At 43.5% G+C, this 24,259-nt stretch overlaps 1 protein-coding gene across 3 annotated transcripts in view; it reads right to left on the reverse strand.

Moving 5' to 3' along the window:
- The window catches only part of LOC139155364 (histone-lysine N-methyltransferase SETD5-like), a 94,728-nt gene that overhangs the window by 38,019 nt on the left and 32,450 nt on the right, over positions 1 to 24,259 (reverse strand). For 2 of the 3 annotated variants that reach the window (XM_070730497.1, XM_070730496.1), the window contains exons 2-6: positions 17,864 to 18,038; positions 14,139 to 14,244; positions 13,080 to 13,291; positions 12,251 to 12,309; positions 5,505 to 5,692 (exon numbers count right to left, since the gene is read on the reverse strand). In XM_070730497.1, coding sequence (XP_070586598.1) covers positions 5,505 to 5,692; positions 12,251 to 12,309; positions 13,080 to 13,291; positions 14,139 to 14,244; positions 17,864 to 17,934 — 636 coding nt within the window. In that variant the 5' untranslated portion in view covers positions 17,935 to 18,038. Of the gene's footprint in view, positions 1 to 765; positions 833 to 5,504; positions 5,693 to 12,250; positions 12,310 to 13,079; positions 13,292 to 14,138; positions 14,245 to 17,863; positions 18,039 to 24,259 lie in introns of those variants that run through there. The other variant, XM_070730498.1, reaches the window with a different exon arrangement.

Below are 24,259 nucleotides of genomic sequence, written 5' to 3' on the forward strand. Positions count from 1 at the left end.
CATGAACGTGAGAAAGCTCAAGCCAACGATGGATTAAGTGAATCAATTACACATCCACATCTCAGGAACCACTGAATCGAAATGGACGGGAATTAAGACATTTTTCAGTCAGAAGATCACACTGCTTTTTACTACACAGGACATGGAAACAAAGAAATGGCCCTGCTTTCATAGAAAGGATACAGCAAATGCAATATTGGGGTACAACAGAGTCAGTGACCATATAATATAAATCAAAATCTGCAGGCAACCCTGCAACATAATGAAGGCCCACATTTATGCTCCAACCACTGTTGGAAGAAAAAAGAGGAGGGAGGAAGGTTGATTTTATGGCCAAGTTCAATCTGGTAAAAATCGTGCAAACAAGATATGTTTCTTAAGGTTAGAGATTCAAATCCCAAAATTGGAAGTAGTAAGGAGGAAAAAAATGCTGTTGGAAACAGCAGGAAAAGAGTCAGGAAAATGCTGGCTTAAGAAACAGAAATTAAGCAGGAGAATGACTACCCAATGACAATCCAATGATTTCTTCACTGCTAGCACAGCTTTAAAACAACCAAACCCACAACGAGCCAACATTGCCAGATGGAATACACAGAAATCATGTTGACCATGTTATTGGTACCAAAAAATGAGGTGGGAGAATTATTCTCCTTTCTAATAGCAAAGATGAGACCAGGGGCTGGATTGTGGGATTCCAAGCCAAGCTAGGGAAAAAGAACAAAGCCAACTAAGTTTTCCACAATAGGATTTTGAGCACATACCCACCATTTTCAAGAAGAACATCAGGAATCACTCTGAAGGGCTGAACCTCATTGATAGGGAACCAGAGGAACTGTGGAATGAAATCAAAGAAGCTGTTAAGGATGAATGTGAAAAGAGAGCGCCAAAGACCAAGAAACAGAAGAAAGCAAACCGGGTGTCAGAACAGACGGTGGAAACTGCTAAGAGAAGAGAAGCCAGAATGAAGAAAGACAAAGATCTCAGGAAGAAACGTAACAAAGACTTTCAAGGGAGCTGTTAGAAGAGATAAAAAGCAGCATTATATAGTGGAGTCTGGAAATGTACTGAACATGGCAATAGGTATGGAAAAACAAGAAAAGTTTTCTAAAAGATCTCCAAACTCAGAAAGACGTTCTAATATCAAATTGGTATGTTAAAGGATACCAATAGGAACTGATTCTAAGAAAATAAAACAATGATGGATGGAATATATTGAAATTATGTAGAGATGTCATCAATGATTTAGAAAATGTTCCCTATTGACAAGAAAATCTAATACTAGTAGTTGAAGTCAGAGATGTACTCCAGCCATAACCAGTCAGAAGGCTATAGAAATTGATGGAATGTCTACAAAATTTTGGCAAGCAACAGAAGAACTGGTAAAGGTTTCAACCAAATGATGCCAGCACGTCTGGAGAATCACACAATGGCTAGGAATTTGGATGATGTTAGTCAACCAATACCAAAAAAAGGAAACTTAATTTAGTGTCCAAAATATCATATCATTACTGTATATGCTAGCAAAATAATGCTTAGGATTAGGCAATGTAATTTAGAATCCTACAGAAAAAAAGAGATCCTAGATATTCAAATTGATTGTGACTATTATAGATAGATCTTCATGAGCACATCAAGTTGACAGGCATCCCATAGGTATTCTGATTTCATTGTCCTCACGAAAAACCCATATATAAGACAGGAAGTCACAGCTCATAACACAGCAAAACAGACTGGCTCCAAGTTAGTGAAGGGGTGAAATCACAGTGTAAACTCTATTGGCGCAACTTATATGTATGCTGAACATATATATTGAAAGTAGCTGAAACTGGAAGATGAGCATGGTTTTAAAACTGGAAAAAGACATATAACACCAGGCACCATGCTGGCGGCACTGTTCTGATAGCTGAAAATACAAATGAACCGCAAGCTCCAGTAATGAAAGTCCAGGATCACAATGAAAAATGAAACTAAGAATAACCATAATTTAGGATTCACTATCAACAATAAAAGAACCAGCAGACAAGAAGTATGCTGCAGACTAGCGCTTGGTAAATTAGCAATGAAGCCTTTGAAAAAGCTATTCAGAGGCCATGATGTATCTATACCTACAAAGATCGGGATTGTGCTGCAGGCAATGGTTTTTCCTCTGGCACTCTACAGAAGTGAAGGTTAGATAGAAATGACAGAAAAATATCAATGCTTTGGAACTCAAAAGAGAAAAACCAGCAGCAACGTGGATAAACTTGAGTACAATGTGACTGACACATCCCTGGGAGACCCAAATGGCCAGACTGGGAACAGAAAGAGGTCCCCCTCCATGCGGGTGCTAAGAATCAATCCCAACTTTACACACAAATTTGAATCAAATCAGACAATTCATTTGCAAAATGCAATACTCGAACCAAATATTTTATAGGATGCATAGCTTCTACTAAATTAAACAAAGCTAGTGCCTGTGAGCTGCTGCTTGATGTACTAAAGGCAAATTAGTTTACAGGCAGAACCAGTAAAAATTTGTTTGCTTTGCAACTATAATTCTAATAGGTACCAACATAACAAAAGGCACCTGCAACTGCCTGTTGCAGTGACTGTCCCATTTTCTAAACTGGAAAAAAAAACGGAGTTAGAATGCATTGCAAAGCAGCAGTTTTCAGTACATCCTCATAGAAACATAGAAGACTGACGGCAGAAAAAGACCTCATGGTCCATCTAGTCTGCCCTTATACTATTTTCTGTATTCTATCTTAGGATGGATATATGTTTATCCCAGGCATGTTTAAATTCAGTTACTGTGGATTTATCTACCACGTCTGCTGGAAGTTTGTTCCAAGGATCCACTACTCTTTCAGTAAAATAATATTTTCTCATGTTGCTTTTCATCTTTCCCCCAACTAACTTCAGATTGTGTCCCCTTGTTCTTGTGTTCACTTTCCTATTAAAAACACTTCTCTCCTGAACCTTATTTAACCCTTTGACATATTTAAATGTTTCGATCATGTCCCCCCTTTTCCTTCTGTCCTCCAGACTATATAGATTGAGTTCATTAAGTCTTTCCTGATACGTTTTATGCTTAAGACCTTCCACCATTCTTGTAGCCCGTCTTTGGACCCGTTCAATGTCTAAGAATATCTATGTTTAATCTAGAGATATTTTCAGCAAATAATGTGTGACCACTTGGGGGGGGGGGGTGGAATGAGGAAAAGCCAAGGGGAGCGAATAATAAATACTGTATAGGATTAGAAAGTAGGGAAGGTCTCAGGGACCGAATGGTGGACCTTCAAAACCCTTCCCGACACTCCTCCAGTTTTCAGAGAAGTGTATAAAATTCTGTGCTCCAATCCTTCTCTGCACAGGATGGCTGTTTTCAGGTGCTCCGTGGTTGAACTACAATGATGGAGGGGGAAGAAGAGGAAACAAACCAAGGCCCCTCAAGCCGCTGAGGGTGGAAAAGGGAAGGGTGAGGCTGGTGTTTATCATCCCTCTGTTTACTTAACAGCAACCTAGCACGGTACTCTTTTCTGACTGGCTGATCAGCCAGCCTGCTTTTCCAAGTATCACATCCTTGGGTTGTTTCCCCCCCCTGCTCTCCACCCAGAATATGGGTTTTGGGTCTAGACAGTCATCAGAGGACGTAGTACATAATACCTGAACAGAATCAATGATTAACCAGTTTATAAGGTTAAGTCTCCAAATGGCTCAGTGCTTCTAAGCACAAGCGCTTAAAGATAAAATAACAATAACGATAATAATAATGGCATTTTCTTCTAATGACAAAGCATGATAATATAAATCCAATAAATAAATAAATCATCCTGAAATAATACAAGGATAAGGATATAAAAAAAAAACATTCCCTCTGGAAGAGTGTTTATTTCTTGTCACAAATTAAAAACATGTTAAAAACGTTTGTCATGAGCTGATGGCAAATGTAAGCTGCTCACCAGGCACCAGAAGACACCGCACTTCTTCTTACTTTGTATATTTCCAGACTTGAATAATTAAGCTTACAGAGATTAACGTCACAATTTAAATGCTCTCAAATGATAGCTGTTATTAATGCAACTCCTTTGTGAAAGTCTCGGCTGCATTTCTATAGCTTGTGCTCTAAGAATTTATCAATCATTAGCTTATAAGCAAGTTTAAAATGGCAAGGTTGAGACACTAATCACTTTACATTCTTCTGTGCTCCTGCTGTAGAAAATGCTGTATGTTTGCTTTCTAGTACGTACTGTGAATGGACAGGACATATCAACACAACACAACACAACACTGAAGGATCTTTTCCCCCAATGTTCCAGTAAACTTTTCAATTCCCATCAAACATCATTTTTGCAAGCAATAAAGGCAACATTAAGAGACCCCTGAGTTAATTAAGTTTAACTTCCTGATTGGTGCAAGAACCCAAATTAATGCATATACTAAGATTGGTTATTCAGCCTCCATCTAATATCTGCAAAATTACTTTTTCTTTCAAATTGCTGCTTTGTGGCACCTCTATTATTGTCCATAATTATTTCTGAGAGACATTTAAAGCATGTGTTAGGCCAGTTTAAGACTGTTTTGTAACACAGGCCTCAATTTATGTCATTGCTGGGCAAACTACTTCCAAGTTTACCCTTCTGGGAAATGAGCATGTGACTGCCCACACCCATCATGAAATAATGCTGTGATCCTGACTGTAATTTTATGAATGGGTAATTCCAACCATCCACTCGCCCACAGAGGCACAATTTCTTCAGAATGTCCACACAATTTTATTTGAATTCCAAATCATTATTATTTATTAAATCCCATCATACCATAAGGCAACTTTGGCCCCAAAGTATAAACTTTCAAAATTTGTACTTGCTACATCAGCCATAGTATGTATTTACCCTTTGGAAAGTATAAACTTTCAAAATTTGTACTTGCTACATCAGCCATAATATGTATTCACCCTTTGGAAATTCAGATCAAAAGTCTGAAATTTTGATCTAAAGAATATATAGTAGAGCAACAGAGGGTGTAACTAGGGAACAAATTTAAATGAGACAACATTATATTTAACCATTTTCCATTGAAATACTGGTAATACGCTCAAAAAAATCTGCAAAGTGCATAGCACTAATCTCAATAGACTAAAATTGTATTAGTCATTTGTCAGGTTATTCTTATAAAAATATATAGATTAAATTATGCTTCTTTTTTATGAAGAAATGTTCCTTCTTGGCAAGCTATGCCCCCTGCCCTCATTTACAGCTCTGCAAGCGGTCCCCTCCCTCGCCAGTCAAAATGAAGCACAGAATCATTCTTGTGCATTTGGTCAGTAATGTTTACTGCTAGTCCACATGAAGAGAAAGTCTGGCCAACCTAAAAGCTAATACCTGTGAATTTATTCTTTCTCCGTAGTGGAAGGTTATGCATCACTCAAGGAAGATGAATGGGGGGAAAAAATCTAAGCCAAACTCCTAATCAATTGCTTAGCAAATGCCTTGAGACTTCGACAGCCGTTTCTGTTCACATACCTTGATTTTTTTAGCTTTTGGTGCTGTACGAGCTCTCTCTGTATTCCTTTTTCTCTTTTTAGGTTTGGTTCTACAAACTCGATTGACTGTCAGAGTGATGCTCGTAGGAGTGTGTTGTGTAGCAGTATACAACACTGTGGAAGGAGAAAGCTCCTCATCCCAGCTCTCTGTTGCACTGCTGTCTCCACCTACAAAGGAAAATATCACACTGACAACTTTCATAATTTGGAGAAATCGTCACACTGCTCTTCAACTTGACTTTAAAGAGGAGATGCCACGCTGCCCACCTTTCGTGATAAGAACTTGTACTGTACAGTGATCCCTCCATTATCGCGAGGGTTCTGTTCCAGGACCCCTCGCGATAATCGATTTTTCGCGATGTAGGGTTCCGGAAGTAAAATAGGCGTTGATTGCTTACCTGAACGCCTCTTCTCGTACGGTGAGTGGGTACAGCAGTCACGTGGGTTGCTCCTGTCCAATCCGTTGGAACTGAGCCTAGTATTAAAAAAGACTGCTGGATCCGCCCCTTCCCCAGAATTCGCGAATCCGTAGACTAGGCTCAGTAGTGAAGCTCTTTAATGTTCAACTCTCATGTGTTATAAGAAATTAGAATAGAAGGTAAAGAAGACCACACAAAGGGAGGGAAGTGACTGCTGTACCCACTCACCGTACGAGAAGAGGCGTTCAGGTAAGCAATCAACGCCTATTCTCCGTACTGAAGGAGTGGGTCCAGCAGTCACGTGGGACATACCCAAGAGATAGGTCCCTAGGGTGGGAGTACATTGCTATCGTGAGAGATAACGGATTGGAGTACTCTTCTGCCGAAGGCAGCGTCCGCTGATGCGTACGAATCAATCTTGTAGTGCTTTATGAAGGAATTTGGCGAGGCCCAAGTGGCTGCTTTGCAGACTTCTTCCAACGGAGCCTGAGTCGCCCAAGCGGCAGATGTGGCAGCACTTCTGGTGGAATGCGCTGTAATATTCCTTGGAATGGAGAGGGAAGCTGTCTCATAAGCCTTTGAGATGGCCCCTCTGATCCAACGACCTATTACTGTGGAAGACACTCTGGATCCCAAGGATCTGGGATGGTAGGCTATGAAGAGTGCTTCAGACCTCCGGATGGATCTTGTGCGTTGGATATAAATCTTTAGCGCTCTAGTGAGATCTAGAGTGTGCCATCTAATTGCCAGGGGATGCTCTCGTTGGAGGCAGAAAGAAGGTAAAACGATATCCTGAGATCTGTGGAACATGGAACTGACCTTAGGTAGAAAGGTGGGGTCCAGTCGCAGAACCACCTTGTCCTGGTGAAACTGACAGAGGTCCTGCCTGATAGAAAGGGCTGCCAACTCAGATATGCGTCGGGCGGAAGTAATCGCCACCAGGAATGCTACCTTGAAAGATAGGTACCTGAGGGACGCAGAGTTCAGGGGTTCGTAAGGTGCTTGAGTAAGAGAGTGGAGAACCCGTGGCAAGTCCCAGGTCGGATATCTGTGGATTTTAGAAGGCCTGAGATTGGCCACTCCTCTTAGAAATTCTTGGATTTCTGGAAAGGAGCGTAGGGGCTGCCTGCGAGGCCCCGCCAAGACGGTAGAGATAGCGGCCAGATGGCGGCGAATGGTGCTGGTAGAGAGACCTTGGTGGAAACCTTTCATAAGGAAGGCGATTATCCTGTGGATGGGAAGACACAGGGGAGATAAGCCCTCCTGCGAGCACCACTGATGGAATTTGGACCAAGTATGGTCGTAGATCCGATTGGTAGACCCCCTTCTAGATTTCAGGATGATTTCCACTGTGTCTGGGTCATACCCTCGCAGGTCTAAGTCCCTCCGGATAACAGCCAGGCGGTGAGGTGGAACCACTCTGGATCCGGATGGAAGGAGGCCCCCTGCCGTAACATATCCTCCGAAACGGGGAGTCGCCAGGGGTCCTGGACGGACAGTTGTTGAAGGTCCGCGAACCAGGGCCTGCGAGGCCAGTGAGGGGCAATCAGGATTACATGTGCTTTCTCCAGGAGGATTTTGTTGATCACGTCTGGCAGAATTGGAATTGGAGGGAAGGCGTAAAGTAGGCCTGGAGGCCAAGGACTCCTGAGGGCATTGACTGCCTCCGCTCCCGGAGACGGGAACCTGGAGATGAAGCGAGGAAGCTGGGCATTGTCTCTGGTCGCGAATAGATCCAACACTGGATGGCCGAACCTGAGGCAGATTTGGTGGAACAGCGACTGATGAAGATTCCACTCGCCTGGATCTATGGTCGCTCGTGAGAGCCAGTCCGCTTGGACGTTGAGGCTCCCCGAGATGTGATCGGCTAGAAGCGATTGGAGATTTTTCTCTGCCCAAAGACCCAACTTCAGGGCCTCCCTCATGAGGGCCTTGGATCTTGTGCCTCCCTGTCTGCAAATGTGGCTTTTGGTGGCTATATTGTCGGTGAGGATCAGCACATGTTGGTTGGAGATGTGAGGTTGGAATTGCTTTAGAGCTAGAGACACGGCTCTTAATTCTAGCCAATTGATGGGCTTGGAAGCTTCCTCCGGTGACCATGTGCCCTGAGCTAAAAGACCTTGGGCGTGGGCTCCCCAGCCCGAGAGGCTGGCATCTGTGGTGACTACAAACTGGTCGGGACACCGGAAGGGGGATCCCTTGTCTAGGGCTGGAGAAGTCCACCACTTGAGGGATCTGCGAACCGATGGTGAGATGGTGATGCGACGGTTCGAGTTGCTGTGGCCTGATCTCTGGAATGGTAAAAGTAGCCACTGTAGTTCCCTGGCATGAAGGCGGGCCCAGGGAACAATTCCAATACATGACACCATTTTACCCAAAAGGGAAGATAGGGTGGCAATGGAGGCCGATTGCTGGGGCAGAATGCGAGCAATGAGATCCAAAATGCTGCGTTTTCTCTCAGTGGAGAGAAAAACCTGGGATATTTCGGAATTAATGATAGTCCCCAGATGCAGGATGGAAGTGGATGGATCAAGGTGACTCTTGTTAAGGTTTATGGAAAAACCATGGTTCTGTAGAACCGACATGGTAGAAGAGAGGTCTGTAGCTACACCAGCTCTGGAATTACCGTGAATTAAAATGTCATCTAAATAACATAAAATATGAATGGGAAAGGCCCGGATATGAGCCGCCAAGGATCCCAAGAGTTTAGTGAAAACTCTGGGAGCTGAGGAGAGCCCAAAGGGCATAGCCCTATACTGAAAGTGCCTGCCCTGAAAGGCAAAGCGCAGAAATTTCCTATGGACCTTGGCAATGGGGATATGGAGGTATGCCTCCGTGAGATCTAGAGACACCATAAAATCTCCTTGATGAAGAGCTGCTAAAATGGAAGATAAGGAGTGCATTTTGAATTTTCTATATTTTATGAAACGGTTTAATCTCTTTAGGTCCAAGATGGCTCTCCAGCCTCCAGAAGTCTTAGGGACCATGAAGAGGATGGAGTAGAAGCCTAAACCTCTCTGGAGAGAGGGGACCGGTTGAATAGCTTTAATAGTTAACAAATGAGAAATAGCCTCCTCCATTCGAATACGAGATGGAGAGGAACTGGGAGAGGGACAAGAAATAAAACGGTTAGGGGGAGTGGAAATAAACTCTAACCTTAGGCCCCTTTCCACTGTGTCAATGACCCAGGGGTCCTTACAAGAGCGGTGCCAGGCGGAAGAGAACCAGGCCAGGCGGCCGCCTATAGGCAGGTGAGAAAACTTACCATCTGGTTCTTTTGGAAGTCCTGGTAGCAGAGGCTCCTCTCTGATAGCGGGAACCTCTGCCCCTGGTGGTTCTAGATTGGGATCGAAAGCGAGGGGAATACTGACCTGGACTCTTTTGAAATGCGAAGCCCTGATCCTGCTGACGCCCCGTGCGCCGAAAGGACTGCGGTTTCGGGGCCTTCTTGGTGGTAGGACCCAAGACCTTTTTCTTGTCTGCGTTCTCCGTAAGGAGAGGATCCAGAAGATCTCCGAAGAGGAGGTTACGTTTCAGTGGGCCCATAGCTAACTGCCACTTCTGTCTTACCCCCGCCTGCCAAGGCCGGAGCCATAGAAGCCTTCTGGCCGTTGTGGAGGCTGCTACTGACCTGGCTGCAAATCTGGAAGATTGAAGAGTAGCATCTGCTATATATTGGGCAGCTGCGAAGATTTTGTTGAAATCCTGTTGGCCCCGTAAGTCATCTGGAGGCAGGTGTAGTTGGAGCTGACGAAGCCACAAGAGCATAGCTCTGGAAAAGAAGGATGCCGCTGCAGCACTCTTAATGGCCCATGAGTCTGCAAGGAGACTTCTCTTGAGCATTTGTTCAAGACGTTTGTCCTCTGGCCGGAGAACCTCCTCTGCCTCGCCAGGCATGGCAGTAGTTGAATGAAGCATCTTCACTGGTTCATCTGGCCTGGGACATGTTAGGAGTTCCTCATAGGAGGGGGAGAGCTTGTAGAGCTTCTTGTCCTTGGGAGTGGGGGTGAAACCTATGGTTGGGTGGTCCCACTGTTTAAGCAAGGCATCCTTAAACAACTTGGGCATAGGAATGACCTCATTGTCTTCCTGTTCTTCCATGAAGTAAGGAAGATTTTCCTCTGGAGGGTCTGTGGAAGGAGTAGCTTGCTTCTCTTGCCCGGCTAGCCCCGTAGATACTCTAGCTTTAAGCAGGAGAGATTTGAAAAGCTGCGAAGGGAAAATAGCAGCTGGGGCTGGAATCTTAATCTGAGATTCCTCATCCTCCGACAGACGCTGAAAGGGGTCATCATCCTCTTCTGCATCCACGTCCTCATCCTCTTCCTGAGAGGAGTCAGAGACCTCCATGACTGGGGCTCTGTAGGAAGGAGGAGAACTCACGGGACGGGAGGAGCGAGGGGGAGGATGAGACAGAGGAGGTACATTTAAAGATGAGAGTCTAGCATCAATAGTGTTAGTCAGAATAGTCAAGATAGACTGAAACTCCGGTGGCAAGGAAGAAATATCAGCCGGAAAAGCCTGAGGATCCCTGAGGCCCTGAACAGGTTCTGGCTGGGGGAAATCCTCGGTAATATCTGGCTCCTCTGGACCTAAACCCCATAGGTTAGGTTGGGGTGGATTTAGGTTTGGCTCATCCAGGGATAGCACAGGTACCCCAGAGGGAGGCAGGTTAGAGGCCTCCGGGGGGGTAGGGTTGATATGCACTTGGGCCTGCACCTTAAAACGTTTGGCTGATTTATCATGTATTTTTTGTAGGGCTAGGTCCCTTCTCTTCTCAGCCCTAGTGGGCTTGGCTAAGGAATGAGAGCCTGAGGAAGAGGAGGAAGAGGCCTGGGGAAGCTCAGAAGGATTACCAGTAGGCCTAACCTCTTTGGAACCTTTGGTAGTGCCTCTCTTGGGAAGGGAAGCCATAGTCTGAGCAATTACAGAAGACAAGGCTTGAGCCAAAAAATAGGGGGGAGAAGAATTATTTTGTGGAATTCCCAAGAGGATAGGTGACCCTGCTCCTAGGCCCAGGAGCTGCTGCGCCTTAAGAGGCAATCCTGGGCGATACCAAGAGTTCTTGTCCTTAAGTGCAGCGTGGCAGGCCTCACTAACTTAACTTTAAGAAAAACCAAGGCACACTGGTTGGAGGCCACTTCCGTGGAGAATAGGCCCGAGGGAACTCAAAGCGACGACTCCAGGGTCAGGCGGCGGGCTGTAGGCACTAATGGCCGACCCCTTAGGGCAGAACCGAAAGTGCAACTTACTGGGCGTCAGAGCCTTGGCGCCAAAATAACTGCTCCGTTATTTGCAATAGGAGCGACTAAGCCCGGGAGACAAATCAAGTCCCACACCGCGGGAGGTAAATAGCCCTTAATTAGTTGAAAGAATAAAGCTTGCTCTCGGCAGGACCTCCAAGGCCGGAATTAACAAACCGGCCGCGGCTACAGCACGGAGGGAAAAAACCGCGAATGGCTGAGCCGCTAACTTCTCCCCCAACTCAAAGCCCTGTAGGGCTGAGAAAAAAACTGCCGGCAAGCTGAGTAATGGAAAAATCTTACTTGCTATTGAAGAGAGATCGAAGGGAAGGTGTTTTATCGAGAGGAACGAGCATTCACACACATCCGAGGATGCGAACTGAGCGAATTCTGGGGAAGGGGCGGATCCAGCAGTCTTTTTTAATACTAGGCTCAGTTCCAACGGATTGGACAGGAGCAACCCACGTGACTGCTGGACCCACTCCTTCAGTACGGAGAAACACCATCTGCGCATGCGCGCCCTTTTTTTTCATGGCCGCGCATGCGCAGATGGTGGGGTTTGCGTGTGGGCGGCGGGGAAGACCCAGGGAAGGTTCCTTCGGCCGCCCAGCAGCTGATCTGCTCGGTAGCGCAGCAGCAGCGAGGAGCCGAAGATCGGGATTTCCCAGCCGCCCACGCAAAGGGGAAACCCCGATCTTCGGCTCCTCGCTGCTGCTGCGCTACCGAGCAGATCAGCTGCTGGGCGGCCGAAGGAACCTTCCCTGGGTCTTCCCCGCCGCCTCGGCTCCTCGCTGATGCCCGCCTGCCATTTGCCGCTCGCCCGTTCACATGCCCGCCCGCCGTTTGCCGCTCGCCCGTTCACCCGCCGCTCGAGAGCAAGAGGAAGGAAGAGAGTGACGTCATCGTGGGAAAAATCGCGATATAGCGTTTCGCGAAGATCGAGATCGCGAACATCGAGGGATCACTGTACTACCACAGGGAAGGAGACATAGTAAATACTTTCTACCAGGACAAATGCTGATTCTTAAATCTCAGTGATCTGTTTGCAGTAAACAGGCTGAACTTACCAGACACGTTGTCTTGCTTCCGGCGACGAAATCTGATTACTTTCCCCCTGGCAATTCCCCTACAAAAGAAAGACAGACATCTGATACTGGTACTGCCAATGGCATCACTGCCTAAAAATGAAAGTGGACTAGTGACTTGGATCTTCAGTGGAATGCCAGCTGACTTCATCTTCAAGAATTACATAAACCTTACATGCCTTCAATGGATATTAGCACTTTATTTATCAACATGCTAGGCCAATTAATGAGTTATGCAACCAAAGCACTTTCCATACTCCCAAAGAATGCTGTCTCCTGATTCTAGAAAGAAGACACTCATCAGCTTAAAGAGTATGAAAACATGACACTTAAAATATTCTGGGCTAGGTAGGGATAATCTGAATGGGTAGGAAAAATTCCAAAGTGTCCCTCTGAAACCAAGACTCCAATTTCACCTCTATATGAAAATATCTAGTAATGCTAATCCCTTCTTCAATTGTAATTCTAAATGTGATTAGAAAAAATATATCTAACACCACAATAAAATAGAATGTCTTTAACACCGCAGAAATCTACAATAAATTGCTTTACCAATTATATTTGGCTGGCTGAAACAAGGAAGTGTCTTGCAAATTTCATCCAATTAAATTGCACTGTTTTGTCTCTTGGGTTGTGGAATTCTGTTTTTCTGTTTTTCTCTTTTTCTTTTTAACTTGCTGCCAATGAGTTCTTTTGCTCCATACCACAGGCTGAGTCAATGGGAAATTAAGAGAATGGTCCACAAGATATAATCACGGAAACCTCCTTCACATTTCTCATTGAGTTGGTTAGCCACACACCTAGAACTTACCTGCATTTTTCACACTTGATGAGGAAGCCATCTTGGGAGAGACTGCAGTGACACCAGCTAGGAATAGACTCTGCCTCTGAAGAGCTCTCTGTGTCACCAGAATTCTCCTCATCATGAGAGTGCAGGCCATTCAGTTCTGCACGTGGGATGATGGTCTGGACAGGGGGAGAAGCAGGAGGGGTCGGAGGAGGTGGAGCTCCATAATTATGATCCTAAAAACAAAGGTTTGCATCAGTGCTGTTTTAAATTTCGGGGAAGGGTAACAGTAAAAAAAAAGAGAGGAAAGGAACGGCTTACAAAATTCCACAAGCTTTACTAATGCATCGCAAAGCCTAAAGGAGCTCACAGAGGTTTGGAAGGTGATCAAAATATATGATAACAAGGATCACATACTTAATCTGGGATTCAACCTAGAACTAAGTGAATAATTGTTTCCTCTGTTCAACCCAAGGAGTTTCCTGAAAAATTAACCCATTTTCTAAGCACCTAAGCAAAAGGGAACCAAAAAAAAAAAAAAGGAAAAGAAAATTGGACTTTGGGAACTTCAAGATTGGTTTAAAAATGCACGCAAATACACACACACACACAAAGCTAGCACATTAGGAAAGGAAAAAGCCCACAAATCAACTGAATCAGGATGGTATATAAGTAGGAGTACATATTAAGATGCAAGAATTTTGCACAATTGAACATAAGAAGCCTGCAAGCAAAGTCACACAAACCTCCTGATTCTGAAAAATATTACGGTTTATGATCACACATAAACATAAATATTTTCCTTTTAAAATAAATAAATAAATAAATAAAACAGCTCCTAGAAATTCCCCTATCGCTTTTCTCTCGGTAAAACCACAAAAATGCCTCTTTTGTCTAAGCCAGTTTGCAATAAAGCTTTCCGCCAAATATATTTTTTGGGTGGGTGGGTGGGGGATAATCCGAAACTACACTGCAGATGCCCTCAAAAAAAGATCTCTAGCTCAGTCATGTTGAAGCTGGGAGGGGAAGAAATGGGCTTGATACAAGTACGAATCTACTGCAGATAACAGAGAAGGTACTCACTGCATAAGGCAGCCCCCGGTAGCTGTGCCTCTGGGAGGCCCCGTAGCCGTGATTTGCATACACATTCTTCTCACTAACAGCTGGGCTAGCTTCGACAGACTCTGGGCTGCAAAAAGGGCCAACAGCAGATCCCATCAGTAGAGGAAGTGGGTCGTTCCCCCCATAATTAGCCAGATCTCAGTAGCTCTCTCAGGATGCTAAACCATCATCTAGCCAAGAAGGGACACACCTTGGGAGAACAGGAGGGACAGAACCCATGAAGGCTATGGCACAAGGGAGGGAGAAAAGGGCTCAGGACTGACATATATGGTTTCAAAGTTGGTATGCAGTAAGAAACAGTGGGAAAAAGGTACTCGTACCGATCTTTGAATGGTTTGTTAGTTGCTTATACATTGCACCGGAAGATGGATTTTGAATTATTTGTAATCTTTCTCATCTACAGTGATACCTTGTCTTACAAACTTAATTGGTTCTGAGACGAGGTTCTTAAGGTGAAAAGTTTGTAAGACGAAACAATGTTTCCCATAGGAAATCAATGGAAAAGTGATTAATGTGTGCAAGCCCAAAATTCACCCCTTTTGCCAGCCGAAGCGCCCGTTTTTGCGCTGCTGGGATTCCCCTCAGGTTCCCCTCCATAAGAAACCCCACCTCCAGACTTCTGTGTTTTTGCAATGCTGCAGGGGAATCCCAGCATTGCAAAAACAAGCGCTTCGCTGGCAACAGAAGTCCGGAGGTGGGGTTTCCCATGGAGGGGAGCCTCCATGGAATCCCAGCAGCGCAAAAACGGGTGCTTTGTTGGCAACGGGAGTCTGGAGGCGGGGCATCCCAGCGGCGGCGGTGGGTTTGTAAGGTGAAAATAGTTTGTAAGAAGAGGCAAAAAAATCTTAAACCCCAGGTTTGTATCTCGAAAAGTTTGTATGAGGAGGCGTTTGTAAGATGAGGTGTCACTGTACTTGACTTATTTTGTTAATCACAACTCTGTATCCAGTCAGGTTACAAAGTTTATAAACCTCTGAATTTGCTGAATATTCCCTTCCAGGCCACAAAATCTTCCCCTTAATGCATACGTGTCCAGATACAGGTTTCTTAGTGATGGGAATTTGAGTGAAGTTGGCAAGAACAGACCCTGAATATCTCATTTGGTAAAACCTGCAACGTGTGGAGCAATCCAGCTTTCTCACACAATCATGTGAGGAACAAGGGTGCCTGTAATCTCTACCACTGGGAAGAGGAAAAAGCAGGTTTCTGCCACAAGAGGGCAGAAAAAAGCAACTTAAAATGTACAAAACTAGCGGTTAGTGAGAAGCTACGGGAGTCCTTGTGGCAGAAAAGGAAGCAGGGAAAGCTTTCGAGGAGGAGGAAGCCAAAGCTGGAAGCTAGAAGGAGAAGCTGTTCTCTGTGGAGGATGGGTGGGAGAGGAAGAGAGGCGACTAAGAAGAGGGAGAACAGCCAATGCTGCAAGCACACATGGGGAGTGGAAGTCCAGAGAAATGTCCCTTCTGCCACAACAGTACGTTTTCAAAGGCTATTCCTATGAAGAAGAGAGCTATAATTATATACCACAGTTGTTTACTTGAAATCTTTTCCCTCTGCAAAATCTCAGCATCACTTTTATCTGTAATTGTTGCTTTAGTAAATCAAGGCAGGTTATGCCTTTAAAGTGCAACTGATCAATCGTATACGAGGCTTTGTTTTGAGGCTCTCTGAGGTTCCTTCACAGAAGGAGCCTATCCAGTTACAGGCCTTTGTTTTATTTATTTTTTTATCTATACAGTACAGTGTTCCCTCGATTTCCGCGGGGGATGCGTTCTGAGACTGCCCGCGAAAGTCGAATTTCCGCGAAGTAGAGATGCGGAAGTAAATACACTATTTTTGGCTATGAACAGTATCCCAAGCCTTCCCTTAACACTTTAAACCCCTAAATTACAATTTCCCATTCCCTTAGCAACCATTTAGATTATTACTCACCATGTTTATTTATTAAAGTTTATTTTTTTTAAAAAAATATTAAAGGTGGACGAAAGTTTGGCGATGACATATGACGTCATCGGGCAGGAAAAACTGTGGTATAGGGGGAAAAAACCACAAAGTATTTTTTAATTAATATTTTTGAAAAAACGTGGTATAGGCTTTTCGCGAAGTTCGAACCCGCGAAAATCGAGGGAACACTGTATTCATGTTTATTTATTTATTTAATTTATTAGATTTGTATGCCGCCCCTCTAATGTCCGGACATTATGCTAGAATAATTATGTAGCTTGTCCTGTTTTTCAAAACTGTTTTTATTTGATTGAAAATAGTTAGTGGATCGTGGCAGAATGAAGAACTATAGGCTGATAGACCTTATACCAACAAGGATATGAAGTTTAGTTCCAGGGAGGTGTGTTTTTTTTGGGTTTTTTTAAGGTGACTACTATTTGTAGTCACCGCTGTTTCTACCTCCATATTCCTGAGAAAAATGACAGGAGTTATAAATAGAAAACGGCTTTCTCGGGCCAGACGACAAGATGCAAAACCCACTGCAACTGGCAGTTATCATAAAACGCCACCTCGTATGCTCTTGACCAGCCCAGGAGAAAACACAGCAAGTAAAATGAATCGGTGTGCAAAAGCCCCCTATGACGACAACAACAGCAGCAGCAGCAGCAGCCAGCATTAAATTAACTTCTGAGCTGGGAAGAAAAGATGTGCATCTGAGCTAAACCTAGCATCAATCAGTAGTAGCCTCAGTCGGGATTCTAAATGGGATTTTTCTTTTTCCTCCTGCAGAGCACACAGCTGAAGCTGCATTGGTTAAACCCTACGCTTATCAGATTCAGGCTATGAAAACAAACCAGAAACAATGCCTGCTCATACTTTGCATCCACTAAAAAAGAAGCAAGGAAAAGGAAAGCTCTGTGTATGCAGGGGCCTCAAAGTCTAGCAGAGAGCAGGGGAGAGAGAGGGGGGGGGGAGAGGGAGGGGGGGGAGAAAGAGAGGGAGGGAGGGAGGGAGAGAGAGAGAGACTATATATACACATAAGGATTAGTCTGCCTTGAGTTCAGACTGTAAAACAGATGGCTTAAACAGGATGTCTGGCTTTCTAAGTTACGCTGCTCACCCTAGTGTTACAAATTGAGGAAGACAAGTCTAAGAACATAGAACGTCCATCTCATTTTTGGCCCTCCTCTTTCCTGTGGACACTTCACTTGGGTTCCTCCACCAGAGGATGTCCTTGGCAAGCCACTTAAATAACCCTTCCTGAGGAAAAGAACGCTACACACACACACACAAAAAAAAAGAGATGAAAATCCACGTTGAAGAGTTTGAGCTAGGCAAGAGGTCTGCCGAGGCCTAAAAGATCCTCCTTACCCACATCACACAGCCGTCTGTATCAGCAGCGCCCATGCAACAGGAAATTAAGGGTACTGCCAGGGATCATTTCTTGCAAGACTCCTAATCAACCAAGGCGTGTGACGCAACAGAACGGGGAAATAAAAGACCTTTGGGAAAGCAGTGTTCTAGCAAAGTGCTTTTCCTTGAATGCAGGTTGGAGGATGGAGAACAGCTTCTCCTTGGTGTTTCGTCTTGATCTACACTTGTATAGGATAAACCCGCAAACCGAGGCAGTGTCTGCTGCAAAGCTCAATGCTTTCTATTATCCCAGGCTCACCGGAAATAGCCAAGATCTGAACACCAAGTTCTGATTCCATACCCTCCACGTTTTCAGACAAGGAAGCACTTACTCAGATCCAGCAGCCATATCTGAATAAGATGTATCTGGTGTAGTGACTCCCAGAGGGATTGCAATGCTCATGACGTTTGTCAGGGATCACGGAGTCCAAAGGGTAGTGACTGGCAGCTCCAAGGGCGGGGAGCAGCCGCAAAGCCTCGGCCAGCACGTCACGGACATGGGTGAACCTGCCAAAGGAAAAAGAAACAAGACACTGCACTTGTGTTCCTCACAGCCACCGCCATAGGACTTATCCTGCAAATCATGCTGGAGTTGAGTGAAGAGCGAGAGTGAAACAGGAAGCAGTAATTTCAAATGAGGCATGTCGTCTCTTGCCTGAGAATCCACACGCTTACATAATTTCCACTCTTAACATGGCCACCAATTTCATACCCAGATTTTCATAATGCCTCAGAAGAGAATGCTGAGCAGAACAAAAGGCTCAGAGGCCTATCTTGCAAATGTCGGACGTATGATCAAAATTACTAATATGGGGGTTGAAAGGGGAGAAGGAAACACACCTGAGGTGACAATGGCATATATTTCCACAGCATAATTGTTAGGAAAAAAAATAGAAACATAGAAACATAGAAGACTGACGGCAGAAAAAGACCTCATGGTCCATCTAGTCTGCCCTTATGCTATTTCCTGTATTTTATCTTAGGATGGATCTATGTTTATCCCAGGCATGTTTAAATTCAGTTACTGTGGATTTACTAACCACGTCTGCTGGAAGTTTGTTCCAAGGATCTACTACTCTTTCAGTAAAATAATATTTTCTCATGTTGCCTTTGATCTTTCCCCCAACTAACTTCAGATTGTGTCCCCTTGTTCTTGTGTTCACTTTCCTATTAAAAACACTTCCCTCCTGAACCTTATTTAACCCTTTAACACATTTAAATGTTTCGATCATGTCCCCCCTTTTCCTTCTGTCCTCCAGACTATACAGATTGAGTTCATTAAGTCTTTCCTGATACGTTTTATGCTTAAGACCTTCCACCATTCTTGTAGCCCGTCTTTGGACCCGTTCAATTTCGTCAATATCTTTTTGTAGGTGAGGTCTCCAGAACTGAACACAGTATTCCAAATGTGGTCTCACCAGCATTCTATATAAGGGGATCACAATCTCCCTCTTCCTGCTTGTTATGCCTCTAGCTATGCAGCCAAGCATCCTACTTGCTTTTCCTACCGCCCGACCAAAAAATGTAATTATTTTAACTGGAAAAAGGCACAGAAACAGACAACAGGAAAAGAATTGGGGTTAGACTTCAATTTTTCATGTACGCTGCTGAGGAAAAGCAGCGGCAAATGCACAGCATTCAAATATGGCATGAAATTTAAGAGGCACATTTTTCACACCTTAAGTATTTAAAAAGCCACCTGAGCAGACAGGCCAATCAGGAAGAAAGAGGCACATGTTATGAAAGAAGAAAAGTGTATGTTGCAAGTGGTAGTAAATGAATCCAACCTCTCTGCACCGGCCTCTAAAGAGCTGGGGATGGACAAGTGAAGGAGAGGTATCTTTTTCTACCTTTCAAGTCTAACTACAGCATGAACCCTGCTAGGAAGAACTAACATGGCTATGGCAGACTTCTGAACACTTGTGGGAATGATTCAACAGGTATGCATGGATCAAAGCACTTGCACTGAAGTCATTTGTTAATATTGCCGGTTTGAAAATTGCAATGGCTGCATTGCCCCAACTTGTTTTGTCAAACCAATATTTTTTTTCTCCCAAGATGATCATGCAAATAACCAATACAGTGTTCCCTCGATTTCCGCGGGGGATGCGTTCCGAGACTGCCCGCGAAAGTCGAATTTCTGCGAAGTAGAGATGCGGAAGTAAATACACTATTTTTGGCTATGGACAGTATCACAAGCCTTCCCTTAACACTTTAAACCCCTAAATTACCATTTCCTATTCCCTTAACAACCATTTACTCACCATTATTACTGGTACTCACTATTGAATAAGACACTTAGTGATCCTGATATTTATAAACATAATTATTTATTAACAATACAACAATTATTTTTTTTGTTATTTATTTGCAAAAATTATTAGTTTGGCAATGACATATGATGTCATTGGGTGGAAAAAACCGTGGTATAGGGAAAAAAACGCAAAGTATTTTTTAATTAATATTTTTTGAAAAACCGTGGTATAGGCTATTCGCGAAGTTCGAACCCGCAAAAATCGAGGGAACACTGTAATTTGTTTATGAGGCACAATTTCTACCCTTTCTAAATAGCCTTTCAAGTATTTCCCTATCTCTACCATCTGCCAATACGCAAGGCCAACGTGCGAGACGAGCAACAGAAATTTTCTCTTCTGTCCTAGAATAAGTGACAGCGTTTCCTTTCAGCTCTATACAGCCATTTGCACAAGAAGTCGGGCTCTGAATTCTGTAATGATTCCTGAGATAAATGTTGAAAGCTGGAACTTCAAACGCATCCCATTTCTCAGCGAGCAAGACACGTCAGACTGAGTATCTCTTATCTGATAGGTCAGCCTAGAAAAGGCTGTTATTTGTTCTCTCCTCGGCGAGGGTGGAGACATAAGATCACCAGCCTGCTAAGAGGGCTGGGAATTCCCTTCAGGACATTTCTGCACAGTTGAGAGCTATCTGCAGCCATAAAAGGAACACCCATGCTCAGGGGCTGCATTAGACACTGTTCATATTTCTGAAAAGGAAGCATTTAAGTGGGGCTACATTAGAGGTGTATTTGTAAATATGTACATGTTATATGAGAAAAGCAGGTAAGGCTGCAGATCCTTTCTGAATGCTCTCTGTACATCAGTGATTTTCCACTTTTTTTTGAGCCATGGCACATTTTTTACATTTACAAAACCCTGGGGCACATTAGGGGGGGGGGCTAAAAAAAGTTTGGACAATTTTTTTTTCTCTCTCTTCTTCCCTTTCGCTCTATTTCTCCCTCCCTCCCTCTTTCTCTCCCTTCTTTTTTCTCTCTCTCCATCCCTCTTTCTTTCTCCCTTCCTCCCTCTCTTTTTTGCTCTCTTTCTCCCTCCCTCCCTCTATGTCTTTCTCTCTCCCACCATCCCTCCCTCTCTCTCTCTCTCTCTTGCTCTCTCTCTTGCTTTCTTTCTCTCTCTTGTTTTCTTTCTCTCTCTCTCTTTCTTTCTTCCTCTCTCTCTCTCTTGCTTTCTTCTCTCTCTTGTTTTCTTTTTCTCTCTCTTGCTTTCTTTCTCTCTCTCTCTTGCTTTTTTTTCTCTCTCTCTCTTTCTCTCTGTTTTCTTTCTCTCTCTGAGCTTTGCGGCATACCTGACCATGTCTCACGGCACACTAGTGTGCCGCGGCACACTGGTTGAAAAACACTGCTGTACATCACCATAAAACTGTATACGTGAACTATACTAGTACTGAGAGAAAAATGCTACTTCATGTATACATACCACAGGAAATCTGTGTGAAAAAAACCCTAATGAAACATTTTGCTCAGATCTGGCAAACAGCCCAAATATGGTGCTCTTTTGATGCAGTCCTGCGGAGAACTGGCTACCACCTGATACAAAAGGTCTGTTGTCGTTATTATCCAAAAATAACCAACTAGAAATTCATGAAAGGAAGGACATCGAATCCACACTTCAGAAGCAAATGAAATTTGTAATATTGTATCATAGGGACTTTGGAAAGAAATGGGAGCTGAATCAATCTATATCTCTGGTCAATCTGGAATTCCAATAATTTACTATGTATGTACTATGTAGCATTCAAAATATAACACCAGCTCTGCGTGAAGGAAGGCTCAGACAATACAAACAACACAAAGGATAAAGGAGAGAAAAACGAAAGAGATCTTGGTAAGTAAATGTCAACAGCATCTTCTGGCTCTTGCAGATAGAATGCTGCAGAAGGTCTCTTTGAAATACGTACAGTATTCCGTTTTAGACAGGCTGGCATAGCCCAACTGGAATTTATCAGAGAGCTTTACCTATGCTGCAAAATCAAATGATACAATAGCATGGATAGAGATTTAAGCCAGGCTGGGGGATATATAGGCAATTGATTTGTATAGGGGGGAAAAGGTAGCATTAATATATCCTGAACAGAAATGGGCCCATATAAATGGACTGTCCATTAACCAGGTAAACAAACATAGAATCTAAAGCTTCCACAGTGTTCAAGATGTGATCAGAATAGTGTGATCTTTGTTTCAACCTTTATTCTCCATTGGGTGGGTGGGTGGGTAGGGGGGGTTGAAGACGAAGAGCTGGCTGAAGTGTTTTGTGTATAAAAACAATAAAGACAATGAAGCTGGGTGCCCCTTTGCCTAGAACAGCCCCGGTTCAAACCAAAAGAGCTGCTCTGTGGGGGATTAATCCCCTTTGCAGAATCCCACAAGCTCTATCTCTGAATTCGCAGAGGCTGGGCTTTCAGCACAGATTGAGCCCCAGACAGGGCAACAGAAGGATGCCACGTCAGTCATTAGTATTCTCTCCTGCCTACATAATACATTAAGAACAAAGCACTATGTTCCTTAGAAATATTTAATGTCCAACAAAGGGTGATATTTATCCATCTTTTTTTTTAAAAAAAACCAAAACCAAAAGGTGCATCTTTCCTTTAAAAAACTCTAGGTTGCCAATCACAAGGCCCACAATAGGAAATGGATCCCTGATCAACAGCGAAATGGACTTGGGAAAATAAAATAAAATGTTAATCTACATACAATTTCCAACACCGATCTCACTTCATCACTTGCCATCATCTGCAAAAGTCCTATAATGCAGAGGGCTTGGCAACGAACATAATTTGATGTAGGGAGAAATCGTAAAGGTCTATGTGAAGCATGAATCATCATGGAAACACAGGTCTTACCACATGGCAATTTACTTTCTCACGAAAGGAAGAACTCGAAGAACTGAGTCCATCCAAAAGATGTTGCCATGAAAAGCCAATGGGTGATAGATACATCATGTATTTTTTGAATATTTGTGTGTTGAGCTTATGATTTCAAAGATGTGTATAGTTTTGTTGGCAATAAAATGGAAGTGATTTATCTATTTCTGAGAGGTTTTTTTCCAATTTATTTATTTATTAATTATTTATTTATTGGATTTGTATACCGCCCCTCTCCGTAGATTCGGGGCAGCTAACAACAGTAATTAAAAACATCATATAAATCCAATACTAAAACAACTAAAAACCCTTATTGTAAAACCAAACATCCCTACAAACAAACATAAAATGCATAAATTGTAAAGGCCTAGGGGGAAAGAATATCTCAGTTCCCCCATGCCTGATGGCAGAGGCGGGCTTTAAGGAGCTTATGAAAGGCAAGGAGGGTGGGGGCAATTCTAATCTCCAGGGGGAGTTGGTTCCAGAGGGCCGGGGCCGCCACAGAGAAGGCTTTTCCCCTGGGCCCAGCCAAACGACATTGTTTTGTTGACGGGACCCGGAGAAGGCCAACTCTGTGGGACCTAACCGGGTGCTGGGATTCATGCGGCAGAAGGCGGTCTCGTAGATACCCTGGTCTGGTGCCATGAAGGGCTTTGTAGGTAATGACCAACACTTTGAATTGTGCCCAGAAACTGATCGGCAACCAATGCAGACTTTCCAATTCAAGCAGGCAGGCTTGGGATTTCTTAGATGTTTTCATTCCCTTCTTAGTTTAAGGCCAAGTAATATTAGTGGGTAGATTAAGCCCATTAAGTTATCAAACATGAATTAATGAAACACAAATATGTAATACATTCAAAAGAAACTCAACATTTTTTCAGCTAATGTCCAAGTATTCAATGCAATTTAATTCATTTGACTTCTATGCCACCCAATCCCGTAGGACTCAGAGCGATCGTGTAAATCATGTAAAATAACCGATTATTTTGTTTTATTTTTCAAGTCTTTCTGACTGTGTGACTAACTTGCTGCTTGTATCCTTACGATTTATATTAATATTGTTCCCCGATTGCTTATTTGTACCCTATGACAATCATTAAGTGTTGTACCTCATGATTCTTGACAAATGTATCTTTTCTTTTATGTACAATTAGAGCATATGCACCATAGACAAATTCCTTGTATGTCCAATCACACTTGGCCAATAAAGAATTCTATTCTATCCTGCAGTAAAATTAAACAAAGGCAGTTTACAAATTCACAGAATCATTTGAAAATATTTACAAATCAAAAAGCCATCTTCCTAATTTCCACATCAAGCTCAACATCCGTAAGTTAATCAAGTAGATCCTGATGTTACATTCTGGAGAACATTTTTTTAAAAATTAATACAACATTCAGATGCCTCCTATTGGCATACTTACTAGTTCTAGGCCACTTCCACTAACAATATTTGAGGCTGGCAGACACATCTGGAAGATATTAAGCCAAAGATGCAATTTTTTATTCTATAACCCACAAAAACTCCCACTAGTACATTTTAGGGA

Source organism: Erythrolamprus reginae, unplaced genomic scaffold (assembly GCF_031021105.1).
Source record: "Erythrolamprus reginae isolate rEryReg1 unplaced genomic scaffold, rEryReg1.hap1 H_17, whole genome shotgun sequence".
NCBI lineage: Eukaryota > Metazoa > Chordata > Lepidosauria > Squamata > Dipsadidae > Erythrolamprus > Erythrolamprus reginae.